At 49.9% G+C, this 14507-nt stretch overlaps 1 protein-coding gene across 1 annotated transcript in view; it reads left to right on the top strand.

Moving 5' to 3' along the window:
* ADCY9 (adenylate cyclase 9) overlaps positions 1 to 14507 on the top strand; it is a 133235-nt gene that overhangs the window by 98133 nt on the left and 20595 nt on the right. The window contains exons 5-7 of the mRNA XM_037813799.1: positions 403 to 569; positions 10306 to 10407; positions 11413 to 11630. Of these exons, the coding sequence (XP_037669727.1) occupies positions 403 to 569; positions 10306 to 10407; positions 11413 to 11630 (487 nt within the window). The remainder of the gene's footprint in view (positions 1 to 402; positions 570 to 10305; positions 10408 to 11412; positions 11631 to 14507) is intronic.

Here is a 14507-nt window from a genome sequence, read left to right as displayed (position 1 = left end):
GATTCACCATCGTAAATGACAGTGTCTGCTACTTATAGATCAAAATATCCCCCCAAAGGTACAGAGCCCACTGACAACCTGCTCTGTGCCCTCACAGCGTGGCGCACACACTTTCGGGGAGGAACCGGCTAACGCTCGTTTCAACCCCAGAGGTAAACGTGCCGGCCCACCGTTCCAAGGAGCTGTAAGTCAGCGGCCCTGCCACGAGGGCCACACGTGTCCCCCAGGCCACGGCCCTGAGAAGAGAGCGGAAGCCAGTCGTGCGGTGTGACATATGCGTTTCCCATGCGTTTCCCCTTTCTGCCAGCCTTTCGGGAGCGTGCCCTCCGCGGAGGACAGCATGGCGTTGTCTTTAAGCAAACGGTGGCCTCCATCTGTGCTCACTGTCGCTTTTATCCGTAGGTTTGAAGACATACCTGATCTCGGGCCAGAGGGCAAAGGTGCCCCCCTGCAGCTGCTCAGCGGCCGTGCCCCCCGGCCCCGAGGCCGCTCAGAGGCCACCGGGCACGGCATCGCCAGCCAGCACCGGTGCCTCGGCCCCCGCGGCCAGAGCCTCGGACAACCACAAGGTCAGTTGTGTTTTCTCCTGCCTCTCAAGTTTTATATTAATTCTGTAGTAGAGCCTTCAGCCCTGTGGCAGACGACGGGGTGTGCCCTTCCATTTGGCTTGTTTTTTATAGTTTTTATATAAATATAAAGTCAGCAGTATCTTGCATTTTTAACGACCTTGCTTTTTTGAGCTGTTGCCCTCTCCGGTTTTCCTTCTACCTCACACCTAAGGCGTCGCTCGCTGCAGCTGTCGTTTCCTTTTTCTGTGACTGATAGTATTTTGCAGGATTTCTAAAAGCTAATGACGAACGACAGGAAAAGTGATTCGCCTGCCTCTTGCTGGGAGAGCTAGTTTGTATCTTATTTCAGAAGCCGCTTTCGCAAGTACTCCTGTGTCTCGGGAATGCAGTGTTTTGTGATTATATTAAATTTTGTGGGTGTGAGTAAATCTTGAGACATAGCTCATGGAGAGAGTGCAGGCCTGCTAGGAACATGCTGGTGTTTCGTGCTTGTAACCGGGATCTCTGACGGCCGTCTGTCTGTCTGTCTGTCTGGAGGTGCCCGTTTCTGGACTGATGTCGTGTCATCATAACCTCCCAAGGTGACCTTGGGCGCATGGGATCAGGCTGGCTTCTGAGCAGTCCCTCACTTCACATGTGAGACTTAGTTCCTCCATTGGTACCTTTTGTTAAGTTTTACAGTTTAAATATTTACTGTTTTATTTAAAAAGAGAGAGGTTTGTAACAGTTCTGCCTGAACAATGTACTGGTTAAGATGATGGGCCGGAGCGACGGCTTTAACCCACTGTGCTCCATTTTCCCACATTCACGAATGGATTTGACAGTCGCTGGTGGGATTTAACCCTCACAGGCTAATGGTCTGGGGCTCGGCTGGGGCGTTCAGACCCCTTCACCACACCAGAACCCCAGCATGCGTCACACCGTTGCTTCTTGTAATTATGGTGACGACCACCCTCGGGCCTGGGGATGCCTCTCCCATGTCTTCATCACACACTTTGTCAACTCAGTGCAGAGCTCGCCAGCGCTGGCTCTGTTGGCCTTCTGGGCCAGATGGTTCTCTGGGCGCTGTGGGATCTCGAGCAGCATCCCTGGCCCCTACCACTGAAGGCCAGCAGTACCCCCCACCCCCCCAAATTGTGACAATCAGAAATGTCTCCAGACTTCCCCCCAGGCTCCCCACAGGGCACTCGGCCCCTGGTTGAGAAGCCCTGGGCTCCGGGTGCCGGACCCCATCACCACCTCTCCATCCTTTTTCTGGCATGTGCCCAGCAGCTGATGTGTCCGAAATGTCCTCAGTGTCCACAGACTTCCAGAGTGGCACCCTCTGTTCTTGACCAATACTGAGCCCGAGGCAGGGAGCAGGACGTAGCGAGGGCACGTCCCAAACAGGCTTCATGATTTTGGCAGAAATGACTTTCTCCAGACTTCCAGCTGAGCTGTGTTTAAGGAGAGACATAGGTCTCAGAGCTAAAAATCAACGATTTGTTGCCTCTGTCTGCCATTTTGATTGTGCTGGTCTGTTCGTATCCACTCCTGTGTGAGGTGCTGAGTTCACCATTGTAAAATTAGTTAGGGTTCTCTAGGGAAACAGAAACAACAGGAGATATTTGTAAATATGAGATTTTATAAAAGTGTCTCACGCAGCTGTGGGGATGCACGAGTCCAAATTCCGTAGGGCAGGCAGTGAACTGGTCCTCGATGAACTCCCCAGGAGAGGCTGGCTGGCTGAAGAAGAAGTGAAGGTTCTCTCTCTTCTCTCTTAAAAGTCTTCAACTGATCGGACTGAATCCAGCTGATTGAATTCTCTCATTGTGGAAGACACGCCCTTCGTTGATGTCATCAGTCGCAGCTGCAGCCAGTTGACTGATGATTTAATAAACCAGCCTTCTGGTTTATTAACCAGCCACAAATGTCCTTGCAGTATTGGTTAGGCCAGTGCTTGCTTGACCAGACACCTGGGCACCATCACCTGGCCAAGTTGACACATGAACCCAACCATCACACCGTTTTAAACATTTGCAAAGTTAGCAACAGAATTTTAATTCTGCTAAATTGCCCTAAGAGGGTTTTCTCTCATCACAGAAGAACAGTTCATCATGATAACGATGTCAGAGGACAGAGGTCATAGGGCAGCAGGTATCCCTTCCCACGTCCCACACCCACGTCTTGGCTTCTTGCTGTGGCCCGTCTAAGTGAAGGCTGTCCCCGGGGAGACCCCAGCATCACGGGATAGAGGGCACTGGGATCCGCGAGCCTGAGCTGCGGGGTACCCCTGGGTGGGGGGAGGAGAGAGACAGACCCCTCATGCCAGAAGCTTGGGAGGCAGCTCTGGAGCTGGGACTCAAAGCCATGGCCTCGGGACCATGAGCAAGTGACTCGGTTTCTCCACGCTGTGGCTTCCCTTTGGGACCACTGCAAAGGTTGTGTAGGGACAGATGCGCACGCGCGGCTTAGGGAGTCCATCCACGTCCCTCCTGCGTCCGTCCCTTCGGTCGTTCACCCAGGTAGAGAAAAGGGTGTCAGCCACAGGAGGGGGGAGACAGGGGCACCATTTTGGGGTTTGCCACAAGAAGACTCTCCAGGGAAGGTCTCACCTTCCCCGCTGGTCCTGGCAAGAGGGGGTTCTCAGCACCGCTGACCACTGCCATGGGGAGGGACGCACGCGGACGTCTTGGCCGTGTAACATGGTGACCGGACACTCGGCCATGTGATGTGGCGTCGGCTCCGCCGCGGCTGCTGCCCATTAACATCCGTGAACACCGGGGGCAGCAGGTGCGTCTAGACCACGTGTGTCCGTAAAACTCGCTGGTCTGGCATCTTGGCAAAGAGACAAGGACGGGAAACCAGGGATCGGGGCGGCTTGCAGCATGTTGTCCTCTCCGCGAGCCGCCCGAGCCACCGCTGGGCCCTCTCCGCCCTGGGCCACCTCAGCTCGTCCCCGGGCCTGGGCGGGCGTGCACCTGCTGGGCAGCCTGCGCCTCGGCCTTCCTCCATTGCCAGAACCTGCTGCGCCCACCTGCGGGATCCCAGGTGACGAAGCTGAGGACGGGCTGTGCCCTCGCGGGGGCCGGGCGGGGGGGACTGGTTCCGCTTTCAGAGGGTCACGCTGCCCCTTCGAATCGGGCCGCAGAGCTGTCCGGGGCCAGCCTCCTGGGACAGTTTAAAGACATTAAGTAATATGATTCGGTTCTTTTCACTTTTACTTCCTTATTATCTGCTTTTACGTAGGAGGATAGGCTTAGGAGGTTCAGCTTGGAGGAAATGGAAGGCCTTTTAGTACATTGTGGACACGGGAAAGGTTAATAGAATATATGAATATATATATATATCAAGCTTAGAAATTGTTTATAAATGGGAATTTGAGTTGCTTGTGGGGATGTTTGCATGTCTCTGTGGAAACATTAAAATCTGTTGACTTGTACACTTTAAATGAGTAAATTATATGTGAATTATATCTCAATAAAGCTTTTATAAAAATGAATAAATAAATGATTGCTTGCTCTGATGCAAATGTTAAAGTGAGTTTCTAAAAAAGTATTTTTCAAGTTTTAGCTCTAGTTTTAGGCACCTGTGTGTTTCCTTCAATTAAGGGAAAGCACATTGAAGCACATATCTGCCAGCTCTTCCGTACAGCAGATCCCAGTCCACAGAGGCAGAACGAGGGAGGCAAGCAGGAAATCTCCGTTAGAACCCCCGTAGTCGTTGCTGCAGGCCCATCACGGGATCCTAAAATCCAGTGGGCAGAAGGTTCAGGAGAAACAGGATGTTCCCACAGCCTCGGAGCATCTCTCCCAAATATTTACTAATCATAAAGAGAAGAACCATGTTTAGATGGAAAAGCCAAACGGTTGTGGTCAGCGTCACCAGCGACAAGACACGCCCAACACCACATGGCCCCAGGACGCGATGCGCTGGGGAGGGGGTGTTCACCCCCAGCCTCACCTTCAGTCGAGTCCTGAGAAAACAGCAGACGCACCCCGATCGAGGGACACTCTGCAAAATACCTGGCAAGCAACCTACAGAAGTGTCAGGGTCGCCAAAGGCAAGGAGAGACTTGGAACTGTCACAGGCCGGGGGTCAGAAAGAGACATTGAGGGGTGCGGGAGCTGGCAAAATACAGCAGAGTCTGAGGCTCAGTTAATCATCTTGTTCCAATGTTAATATCTTTGTTTTGCTGACTGTGCTGCAGTTAGGTGGGGGTGCTCGGGGAATGATACTCGGGAGCTCTGAAAGGTCTCCGCAACCCTTCTGTAAGTCTGAAATTGTTTCAAAATTAAAAGTGTAAAAAATACACACAAACGGAAAGATACGTCCAAGCATCATTAACTGGCATCGCCAGGTACCGTGTTCCACACAAATGAAATTTTCTGAAATACCAAACATTCTCTTATTTTTCCTTTCTGGTGGAGTGTTGCTACAACGTAGGAACAAGCTTCTCTGAATGTGATGCCGTCTCTCCCGGACTCGCTCCTCGTTTCGAGCCTCAGTTATTAAACTCAGTGGCCATCCCGTGCTGAGGAATCCCAGGAGAGGCGCAGAGTCTTTGATTCTACACACGTGGCTTCAGGAGCTTGGCTTGGAGTGTTAGGTTTGTTAGGTTTGTGTGTTGTTTTGCCTCCAGTGTCTCGGCTTGTCTGCTGTCTGTTCTTACAGCGTCCTTTTTCTGTAGTGGCCGTGAACTGGATGGGCTTAAACCCCTCCTCCACTTCTAAATGTGTGGCCCTGGGCAAGCCCCTTCTCTCCTCTGCCTCAGTTTATTCCTAGAGCCCACTTCGAGGCATCGTCCTGAGGCCTAAATATGTGGGTATTTGCCGGGAGCAAGAGTGGGGTCCCAGTCGGCCTTCTTGGTTATTACGATTGTCACAACGCGCCCGTCGGCCGTGTCAGCGTGAGCCTCATATGCTTCTGGTCACGCACCATCTCACCCAGCAGCCATGTTCAGCAGACCCCACAGGTCAAACCAGGGTTTCTCGGATATCTTTTCCCCCTTGTTTCTCAGGAAAGAGGTTTCCTGCTCCCTCCCAGGACAGTGATGGAAAAGGGGAGCTGTTGACTTAGAAATGCTTTATCTCGTGGAGGGCAGTAGTCTCGAGGGAAAAGGGTATCGTGAACAGAGCGCGGGTGCGTGCACTGAAACGTGCCCATGACAAACGCCGTGCCTGGGTCTTCCCGCCGAGGCCCACATCCACGTTCAGAGAGGGAGCAAAAATAACCTGGGAAAGCGCAGCGTTTGCTCTCGGCTGGTGTCCAGGGAAGGCTCAGGTTCCCCAGGCAGTGGACAGCAGCCGAGTGCTCCTTGGCGTGCACAGGGCTCTGTTTTGGGGACCGTGGAAGCTGGTCTTGGGGACGCCTCCTTTGGAGCCTGAGTGCTCCTAGAAGCCCAGGAGAGCTGCTGGGGCTGCACGGCCACGGTGGAGGAGGCACAGCCCCGGGATCGAGTCTGGACCCCCCAGGTGCTGGGGGCAGAGGCCATGGAGGGCTGATGATCGGGCCCATCTGCCCAGCCCTGGAAGCTGTAAGGAGCCGTGTGCCCCAGGCCCTGGTGCCCCCAGGGGTGCTTCCTGCCTTGCAGTGTCCAGGACTCATCGCCATCCTGCTCGGGAGTCCGTGAGCATCACGACCTGAAGCCCGGGCTCCACTTGCCACCCTGGGCCCAGGCACGGAGGTTTCCAAATAAAAGCCGCCATGACTCGCTGCAGTTGTTTCACTGAGCGAGGCTGCCAGCCTTGCCCCGCTGCCAGTGCAGGGCTCGGGCCTGCCTCCCGAGAGGCGAGCAGGTGCCCCAGGCTGCTTCCCACCATCGGAAACGCTCCTACCGGGGAGGGCTTCTCAGCAGTGACGGGGGCGCCCGCACTTTTGCAGGGAAGAGATCCTGGGGAACACGTCTCAGAGGTATCTGAGTGCTTGGCAAAACCCAGTTGGTTAGGGATGCTAATTGGGGTAAAATGGAGCTGGAAGACAGCTGAAGGGAAATTGCTGTGCGTGTGTGTGTGAGAGAGAGAGAGAAAAAGGGAGAGGGAGAGGGAAACCATGCATCTTCACGCAGGGCCTAATGCCGAAGGGAACAGGGAGGTCCAAAAACGTCTCCATCTGGGCAGAGGATTTCTTTCCAAGTTCTTCATTTGTGTTAAAGTTTTATTCAATAAAATTTCCCAGAGGAGGAAAGCAGCTGAGGAAGGAGGAGGAAAGCCGCTGCGGATCTGTGCTCTGCAGTCCTGGGGGCAGCCTGGCTCCAGGGATGGCTGGGAGGCCCAGCTGGTTCTCCAGCCGCGGGGGGATGTGGGTTGAGCAGGACCATGGCCTGGCCATCAGGGGTCCCGGTCGCGGGGCCTGCTCACTGCGACCTGAAGCATGGCTCCAGCAAGCCCCCTCCCCTCCCAGGGTACAATCCCCCGGACCATTCATGAACGTTCCGGCTGCGAAGGTGCATGTCTCGGCCTTGCTCTCTGCGGCTCCCTGGTGGACAGCTCTGAGAGCCTCGCCTCCGTGTTAGAATAGCTCCTCACAGCAGGTGCACAGGTCAGGTGGCTCCCGGTGGTCAGAGACGGCACACGTGGCACTGAGCTGCCTGGCTGTGATCACCCTGGTACCCATGGCTCTCCTGGTATGGCCCTCTGGCAGCCAAGATTGCAGAGAGCAGGTGCGGCTGAGGCTGGGCGGCCTGCAGGGCTCTCACCTGGGCTGCAGGGCTCTCACCTGGACCACTGTCGGCACCTGCGCCTGAGAGGGGAGCCTCTGCCTGTCTCCAGTGCGCCCTCTGGCGGTCAGTAAGGGATTGCCACATTTGCCTGCTTGTGACTCTGTAACTGCACAGAACATCTTACATGTGCAAAAGCCAGCGTGCCACGGAGAACGCGCTCTAAGGAGCAGATGGCCTGTTCTTAAAGTACATCAGGTGGTCTAGAGGCAAGAAAATACTTAGAAACAAATGGAGGCCTCTAGAAGCATATAGCACAAATGGGGTCTTAAGCGCACATATCCAGGGAAGTAAGTTAGCAGACGAACTGTCTTAATGACAAGAGAGAATAACAAGCAGAAATTATATGAGTGATGACGTTTAATTGGGTACCCACTGCCCCTTCAGTCACTGTGCCAAGCCGGGCATGGCAAATGCATGCACAAGTGCTTTCCTTCCTCCAACCCCTCACCCAGGGCAGATGTCCCCAGTCAGTCGCAGTTCTCGTCCCCACCAGGCCAGTCTGGGGTCTCAGAACCTGGCCGTGCAGTATTCTAGGAAGTCAGAACCACGTGGTGAAAATTGGTGCATAAAATGCACTGATTTATACCTCCAACCTGCTTTTTATGTATTTCCTCATTTTGCCCTTAGAATAATTCTTCGAGAGAGATTTAACCCCATTTTACACAGAAGGAAACCGAGGCCCAGAGAGATCGCATATCTGTTAGGTGGTGGGATCAGAATTCATTTCCTGGCTCATTTGGTTCCAAAACCAGTTCTTTCAGTCCAAGTGTTATCCTACTTCTCTAGTCCTAAATGTTAAAAAGTGCTCAGAATGGGAGTAAAAACTAAATGACAAATAGGGTGGGATGGGGGGATGGTTTGGGTATTCTCTTTTCACTTTTATTTTTTATTCTTATTCTGATTCTTTCTGATGTAAGGAAAATGTTCAGAAATAGATTGTGGTGATGAACGCATAACTATGTTATCATACTGTGAACAGTTGATTGTATACCATGGATGACTGTATGGTTTGTGAATATATTTCAATAAAACTGAATTAAAAAAAAAAAAAAAGTGCTCAGAGAAAGAACTTTTCCCTGCTCCCTCTGTCTTTTCAAGATCGGTGATGGTTCTGACAGGTCCCTGCCTCCACAGGCTTTGACTCAGATTGGAGTCTCGCTCAAACCGTAATTTACGCCTGTCTCCACGCACCGGGCTGTGTCCACTAGATGGTCCCCTGAAATGGCCAGAGTGTTCCTAGAGGAACCAATACTGCTGCCACCTCCACAGCCGGGGGCTCCCTACCTCCACAGAGCACACCTCTGTGGGCTGGTGAAAACATCGGGGGTCTGGGGGCTTGCTCCATGTGCCTGGCACTGGACCTCTTTTTCATTTGAGAAGATCACTGGCTCCTTGGGTAAAATGTTTTGAAGTCTGAGTTGACCCATCCCAGGTGCTTTGAAATAATTTTAAGGAATGCTATTGACTGTGAAAACAGCATTTTACCCTAATGGCTAATAATGGCAATTCTTAGAGAACTGTATGCACGTTTGACTCAGTTGCTACTATTTGCTCACATACGTTAGAGAACGATTTGGCCAGCTCTTTGTGCATATTAATTTTCATTTTTTGAATGAATACAAATGTCCAAACTTACTGTGTGCATTATAGCACATCCCCAAATCACACAACCCTTTAGAACGTTTATTGCTTTTCTCTGATGCCGTGCAGGGCTGAGCTCTCACTTGCGGTGTGAGCTGGGCCATGGCTTACCCTTAGGCGGAGGTGCCTCTTATTTTAACTTCCTAAAACAATACTAGTCCCGTTCTATAATTTATTTCCATATTTAACAATTCTTGCTGCAAGGAAACTGTTTCTGAGTCCTGATAAATCTCTCCTGCTGCAGTTTGATCTTCTTTACTCAAAACTGTTGGTTGCTGCCCCGATGAGGGTCTCCAGTTTACTAGATGATGTTCATGCTGGAGCGGCTGCCATTTATTAGGCTACACTGGGGCCAGGAATGTGGTGGGCCACACACATGCTTCTTCCATGTAATCATTACAGCGTATCTTCAAGAAAGGTTACTACTCTCATTTACAGAGGAGAGAATCAAGATAAAGTCACTTAAAAAGAGTCACCAAACTGGTAAGGACCTAGGGGTGTGTGTAAGAAACGAAGCTCTGCTCTTTCCACTGCACCATTCAGTATTGAGTCTTGCCTTCTCTTTCTGGGTCAGCTCGTTCCTGCAGCTTGTAGGACTTTCTAATCTATAAACATGTACCTCTAACTACTCAGTCCGTGTTAAATGTGTGAATTTTGTAGAACAGCTTCACCGTCACATAGAGTCCCGGGACCTTGTCTTAGTGTTCTAGATAAGGTTGGAAGCCAGTTTGTTTGTTTTTAAAATATCAGTTTTGTTGAGATAGAAATCAAACACCATAAAATGTGCCCTCTTAAAGTCTGCAGTTCAGCAGGTTTTATTATATCCACAAGGCAGCACAGCCTTCCCCACAAGCAGTGTCGGGGCATTTGCCTCACCCCATATCCACTGGCAGCCGTGCCTTATACTGCCTTCCCGTCAGCTCCTGGCAACCAGGAATTTGCTTTCTGTCTCTCCGGATTTGCCGTTTCTGGTCACTTCGTGTAAATGGGATCATAGCGTGTGCGGCCGTTTGCACGGTGTCTTCAAGGTCCATCCGTGTCGTAGCAGGATCAGGACTCCGTTCCTTGTTGTGGGCAAATAACACTCCGCCGTCTGCACAGACCGTATTCTGTGGACCCACTCATCAGTTGACCGACACCGGGTTGTTTCCCCTTTCTTGGCTGTTACGGATAAGCTTCTGCGAGCATTTGTGCGCAGGCCTGGGCCTGGACGCAGGCTTTCATTTTCACTTCGCCGGTTTGTTTTTATCTCATCCTCGAGTGGTGAGCTAAGCCTTCCTTTCGGTTGTGGCCATTCCGTGTCCTAGCGAGTTGTGCCAACCGTGGACTTGTTTGAGTGACGTGCAGCGACCCTGTTTTCCGGGTGTGTTCCTGTGATCTGTGTTTTCCCTGTAGATCTGCCGCTCGTGTGGTACATTTGCTCCCAAACCTGAAGCTGGAGCAGAAGGAGGAGCCGTCCAAAATGGCTGTCAGGACGAGCATAAAAACAGCACCAAGGTAACGCGCTCACGGGGGTTGTTTCCTGTCAGTTCCTCTCCTCACCTGTCCGCTTAAGGTGACGTTTCTGTCTTCTCCGCTTCTTGGTTCTGAGAATACCTCCCCTTAGGGAACACCATCCGTCTCCTTCTAGTCGTTTGGGTTTCAGGAGACCCACAAAGAACAGGACGGAGAGTCAGAACTACCCCCTGTGCAATAGAATAATTGCCTGGTGAGCTGGGTGGGCGCCCTGAATGGGCAGTGAGAGCGGAGAGACGTGCAGATGGGAGTAGTCAGGGCAGAATTTGTGGAGCCAGAAGCTGGACTGAGAATACGGTAGAAGGCAGATGCGCCAAGAAGAGGGCCGTCCTTCAAGATGAGACGTGCGTCTGTAGGAAAGGCCTGGCATCAGGGCGAGCAGCAAGAAGCTGCCAAAGAAACTCCAACTGTAACACCCAGGCCAGGCCTGGAGCGGAAGCAGAATAAAGGCCAAATCCAAGACCCCTTTGGGAGAGCGTGTGACGGCCGACTCCTCCAGGGAGGCCTGAGTCTCACTCACCCTCCACCGTCACCTCATCCGCCAAAGGACCTTCTCACAGCCGGTCGCCACCCAAAGCACCGGCCTCGTGTCCACCCACCCTTTCTTGACCCGCACCCATGCAGCTCTGGGCTTCCTTTCTCGCAACCCACCTCACACACCTCTGAGCCCCTGGTCCACTGGTTCTGGGGTAAGCAGGCTCCCCCAGGATGTCCTCCCCTCCCTCGGCTTTCCTTCTACCCGCTTTCTGGCTCTTCCCACGAGTTCACTCTTCTGGTTGCCTGAATTCCTGGAGATGTGATTTAAGGAGACGGGGCAGCGGGGAGAAGCAGAGGGTGGGGAGGCTGGGCGTTTCGCGTAGCACAGAGGTTTTTAAGGTGCTGCCACTGGGGCGGGTCAGAGCGTCCGGGGGCTTGGAAACGCGGGACCCGCGTGTGGCCGAGGCCCTCACTGCAGCCTGTGTTCACGCCTCCTTTGTCTCGAGGCAGGCTCCCGGAGCAGCCGGTTCCAAAGCCCAGAACGGCCTGCTGGGCCCTCCGCGGGAGGAGAAGCTCACCACCAGCCAGACCTCCCTGTGTGAGATCCTGCAGGAGAAGGGGCGCTGGGCCGGGGTGAGCCTGGACCAGTCCGCTCTCCTGCCGCTGAGGTTCAAGAACATCCGGGAGAAAACAGATGCCCACTTCGTGGATGTCATTAAAGAGGACAGGTGAGACTGGGGTCACCAGCACAGGACATACATCTGCAGGTGGAAGTCTCTCTGCTTCTTCTGAATTGCCTTATCGCCACTGTCACTGTATTGTTGTATTTTACTTCGAAGTAACTTCAAACTTGCAGAAAAGTTGCAAAAATAATACAGGGATTCCCACGTTGTCTTTTGCCCAGATTCACCAACTTTAGCGTTTTACCATTTTTTTTTTTATCGTGCTCCTTCTCTCTCACTGTATCTGAAATTTATTTATTTTTTTCTTCTGAAACACTTGACATTAAGTTGGATACATCACGGTGTTTATCCCTCAACACTTCAGTGGATATTTCCTGAAAGCAAGGATGCTTGTTTATGTGATCATATGTAAGTTACCAAACTCAGGAAATTTAACATAGGTACAATATTTTATCTAGTCTGTGGTCGGTATTGCAATTTTGTCAGTTAACCCCGTGTGACCTTTATAACACTTTTCTCCCTCTAGAAGAGGGTGCAGTCCAGGGTCACATATCCCTTTTAGTTGTCTTGCTACTCTAGTCTTTCAAAATCTGGAACAATTCTGCAGCTGTTCTTTGTCTTTCATGAAGTGGACATTTTTGAAAAATACAGGCTCAGTTATTTTAGAGAGTATTCCCAAAGTTGGATTTGGTGACGTTTCCTCGTGATTAGAAGAGTGCTGGTGACATTGTGACCTTCTCAGGGTTTCGTATCCAGGGTCACGTGGCGCTGTCTGCCCCCATCAGTGATGCTGATTTTGATCAAACCGGCATGGTGTCCAGTTCTCCAATCTATAGTAATTATTTTCTCCTTGTGACTCATAAGCAACTTGTGGGAAGACACTTTAAGATTAGGCAGATTATCCTGTTCCTTAACAAACTTTCCTACATTTAATTTCCATCAATTTTCTTGCCTGAAACAGTCTTGACTATGATGGTTCATAATAGTGATTTTCCAAATCCAGCATTCTCTGTACATTTTCATTTGGTACTTGGCATTCTACTGTAAAGATGAGCCCCTCTCCCATTTATCACTCCATCTATCCATCCATCTACCTGCCCGTCTGTCCATCCATCCCTCCATCCATCCATCCATCCATCCATCCCTCATCAACCCCAACTCATGGATTCATATTTTATATAGTAGGTTATAATCCACCTTCATCCTTATTGTATTTTAATCTTCTAATTGTCCTGAATTTGGCCAGTGGGAGCCCCTTCCGGCTGGCTCTTTTCAACATGCCCCCATCATTTATTTTGAGCAATTTCTTACTGTCCAGCCCAGCAAGATGTTCCAGGCTCATCTTATACCTTCCCTGCCCCAGCTCAGTAATCAGCTGTTTCTCCAAAGCGTCCTGTTTTCTTTAAGGGAGGAATGGCATTTAGATATAGTATTATTATTAATGACTCGTCTAACATTATTGTAGTCCAGGAACATACACTGTGTGACTCAGTTCTTTTACATTTATTGAGACTTGTTCTGTGGCCTCCTATGTGATCTGTTTTGGTGAACATACCACGTGTACCTGAAAAGAATGTGTAATCTGCACTTGTAGGATGTTGTGATCCATAAATATCAATTAGGTCCAGGTGATCTATATGGTATTGTTCAGATCAATTACCTCTACTGATTTTTCTTTTTCTAGTTCTATCAGTTGTTGAGAGAAGGATGTTAAAAATCTCCAACAATAATTGTGGAATTTTCTAGGTCTTTCTTTAATCCTGACAATATGTGTTCCATGTATTTTAATGTTCTCTTTTCGATGCAGACACATTTATGAAGTGTTGTATACTCCTAATGAATTGATCCTTTTACCATTTTGAATTGGCCCTCTTTATTCCTCTTAACACTCTTTGTCTTGAAGTCTGCTTTATCTGAGAATAATAGAGTCTTTCCAGCCTTCTTCTGCTTTCTATTTGCATGGTATTTAATTTTCCATTTTTTTTTTACTTTCAACCTATCTGTGTCTTTATATTTATCTTTATCTATTCTGACAATCTCTGCCCATTAATTCCATTTTAAGGCAATTAAGTGGTTGCTGTAGAAGTTACTGATATACATCTTTAATTTTTATAGTCTTTTTAGACTTAATATTAAATGTAGACTTCATTTTAAATGTAGAAACCTTGCAGCTGTGTAGGTTCATTTACTCTCTTCTCACACATTATACTATAGTATTAAATCTACATACATTTTAAACCCCGACCTCTAATTCCAACCTCTGGGTCATTTTGGGGTTGGTCTCCATCGATTGCTTTTTTGTTGGGTTTCGATCATGTTTCCCTGTTTCTTTGTATGTTTAGTAATTTTTGGATTGTGCCATGGACATTGAATTATTGTGAATGATGTGAGTAGATTCAGTTATATTCCTCTGAAGAATATAAATTTTTGTTTGATTGTATGTTTAAGCAGGAAGTTAACTTGTCTGAATTCAAACTCCAAACTCTGTCTCCCCTGAGCTGGGCAGCAGCTGGCGTATCAGTTCAGTTCTCTTAGCCTTAGCTGCCTGCTTGCACTCTGCCATGCACACATTTCAAGGGTCAGTGAGAGATTTGAACAGAATTTATGTGCAGAATTTGGGGCTCCCCTTCTCTGGTTCTCTCCTTTCTAACATTTCCAACCCTGTTTTCCATCTGTGGCCATTCTGAACTGTTTTCTGATTTTTCAAGCCAGAAAGACTGTGGGTTTGCTATCCAAATTTTAGCCAACTTGCAATGGTGCCAACTAACGATCGTCCTCAAGCAGCAAAAAAAAAAAAAAAAAAAAGGTAAAAATGTGAAATTCACTTGGTTCTATTCCTTCCTTCCAAGTGTTGACTCCACTTCAGTTTCTACCAGCTCCGTTGCTCTCCAGTGCCTTCCAGTAGTTGTTTTTATATTTTGT

Source organism: Choloepus didactylus, chromosome 21 (assembly GCF_015220235.1).
Source record: "Choloepus didactylus isolate mChoDid1 chromosome 21, mChoDid1.pri, whole genome shotgun sequence".
NCBI lineage: Eukaryota > Metazoa > Chordata > Mammalia > Pilosa > Megalonychidae > Choloepus > Choloepus didactylus.
Note: the sequence above shows the minus strand (reverse complement) of the source record. Positions and strands in the feature narration are given on the sequence as shown.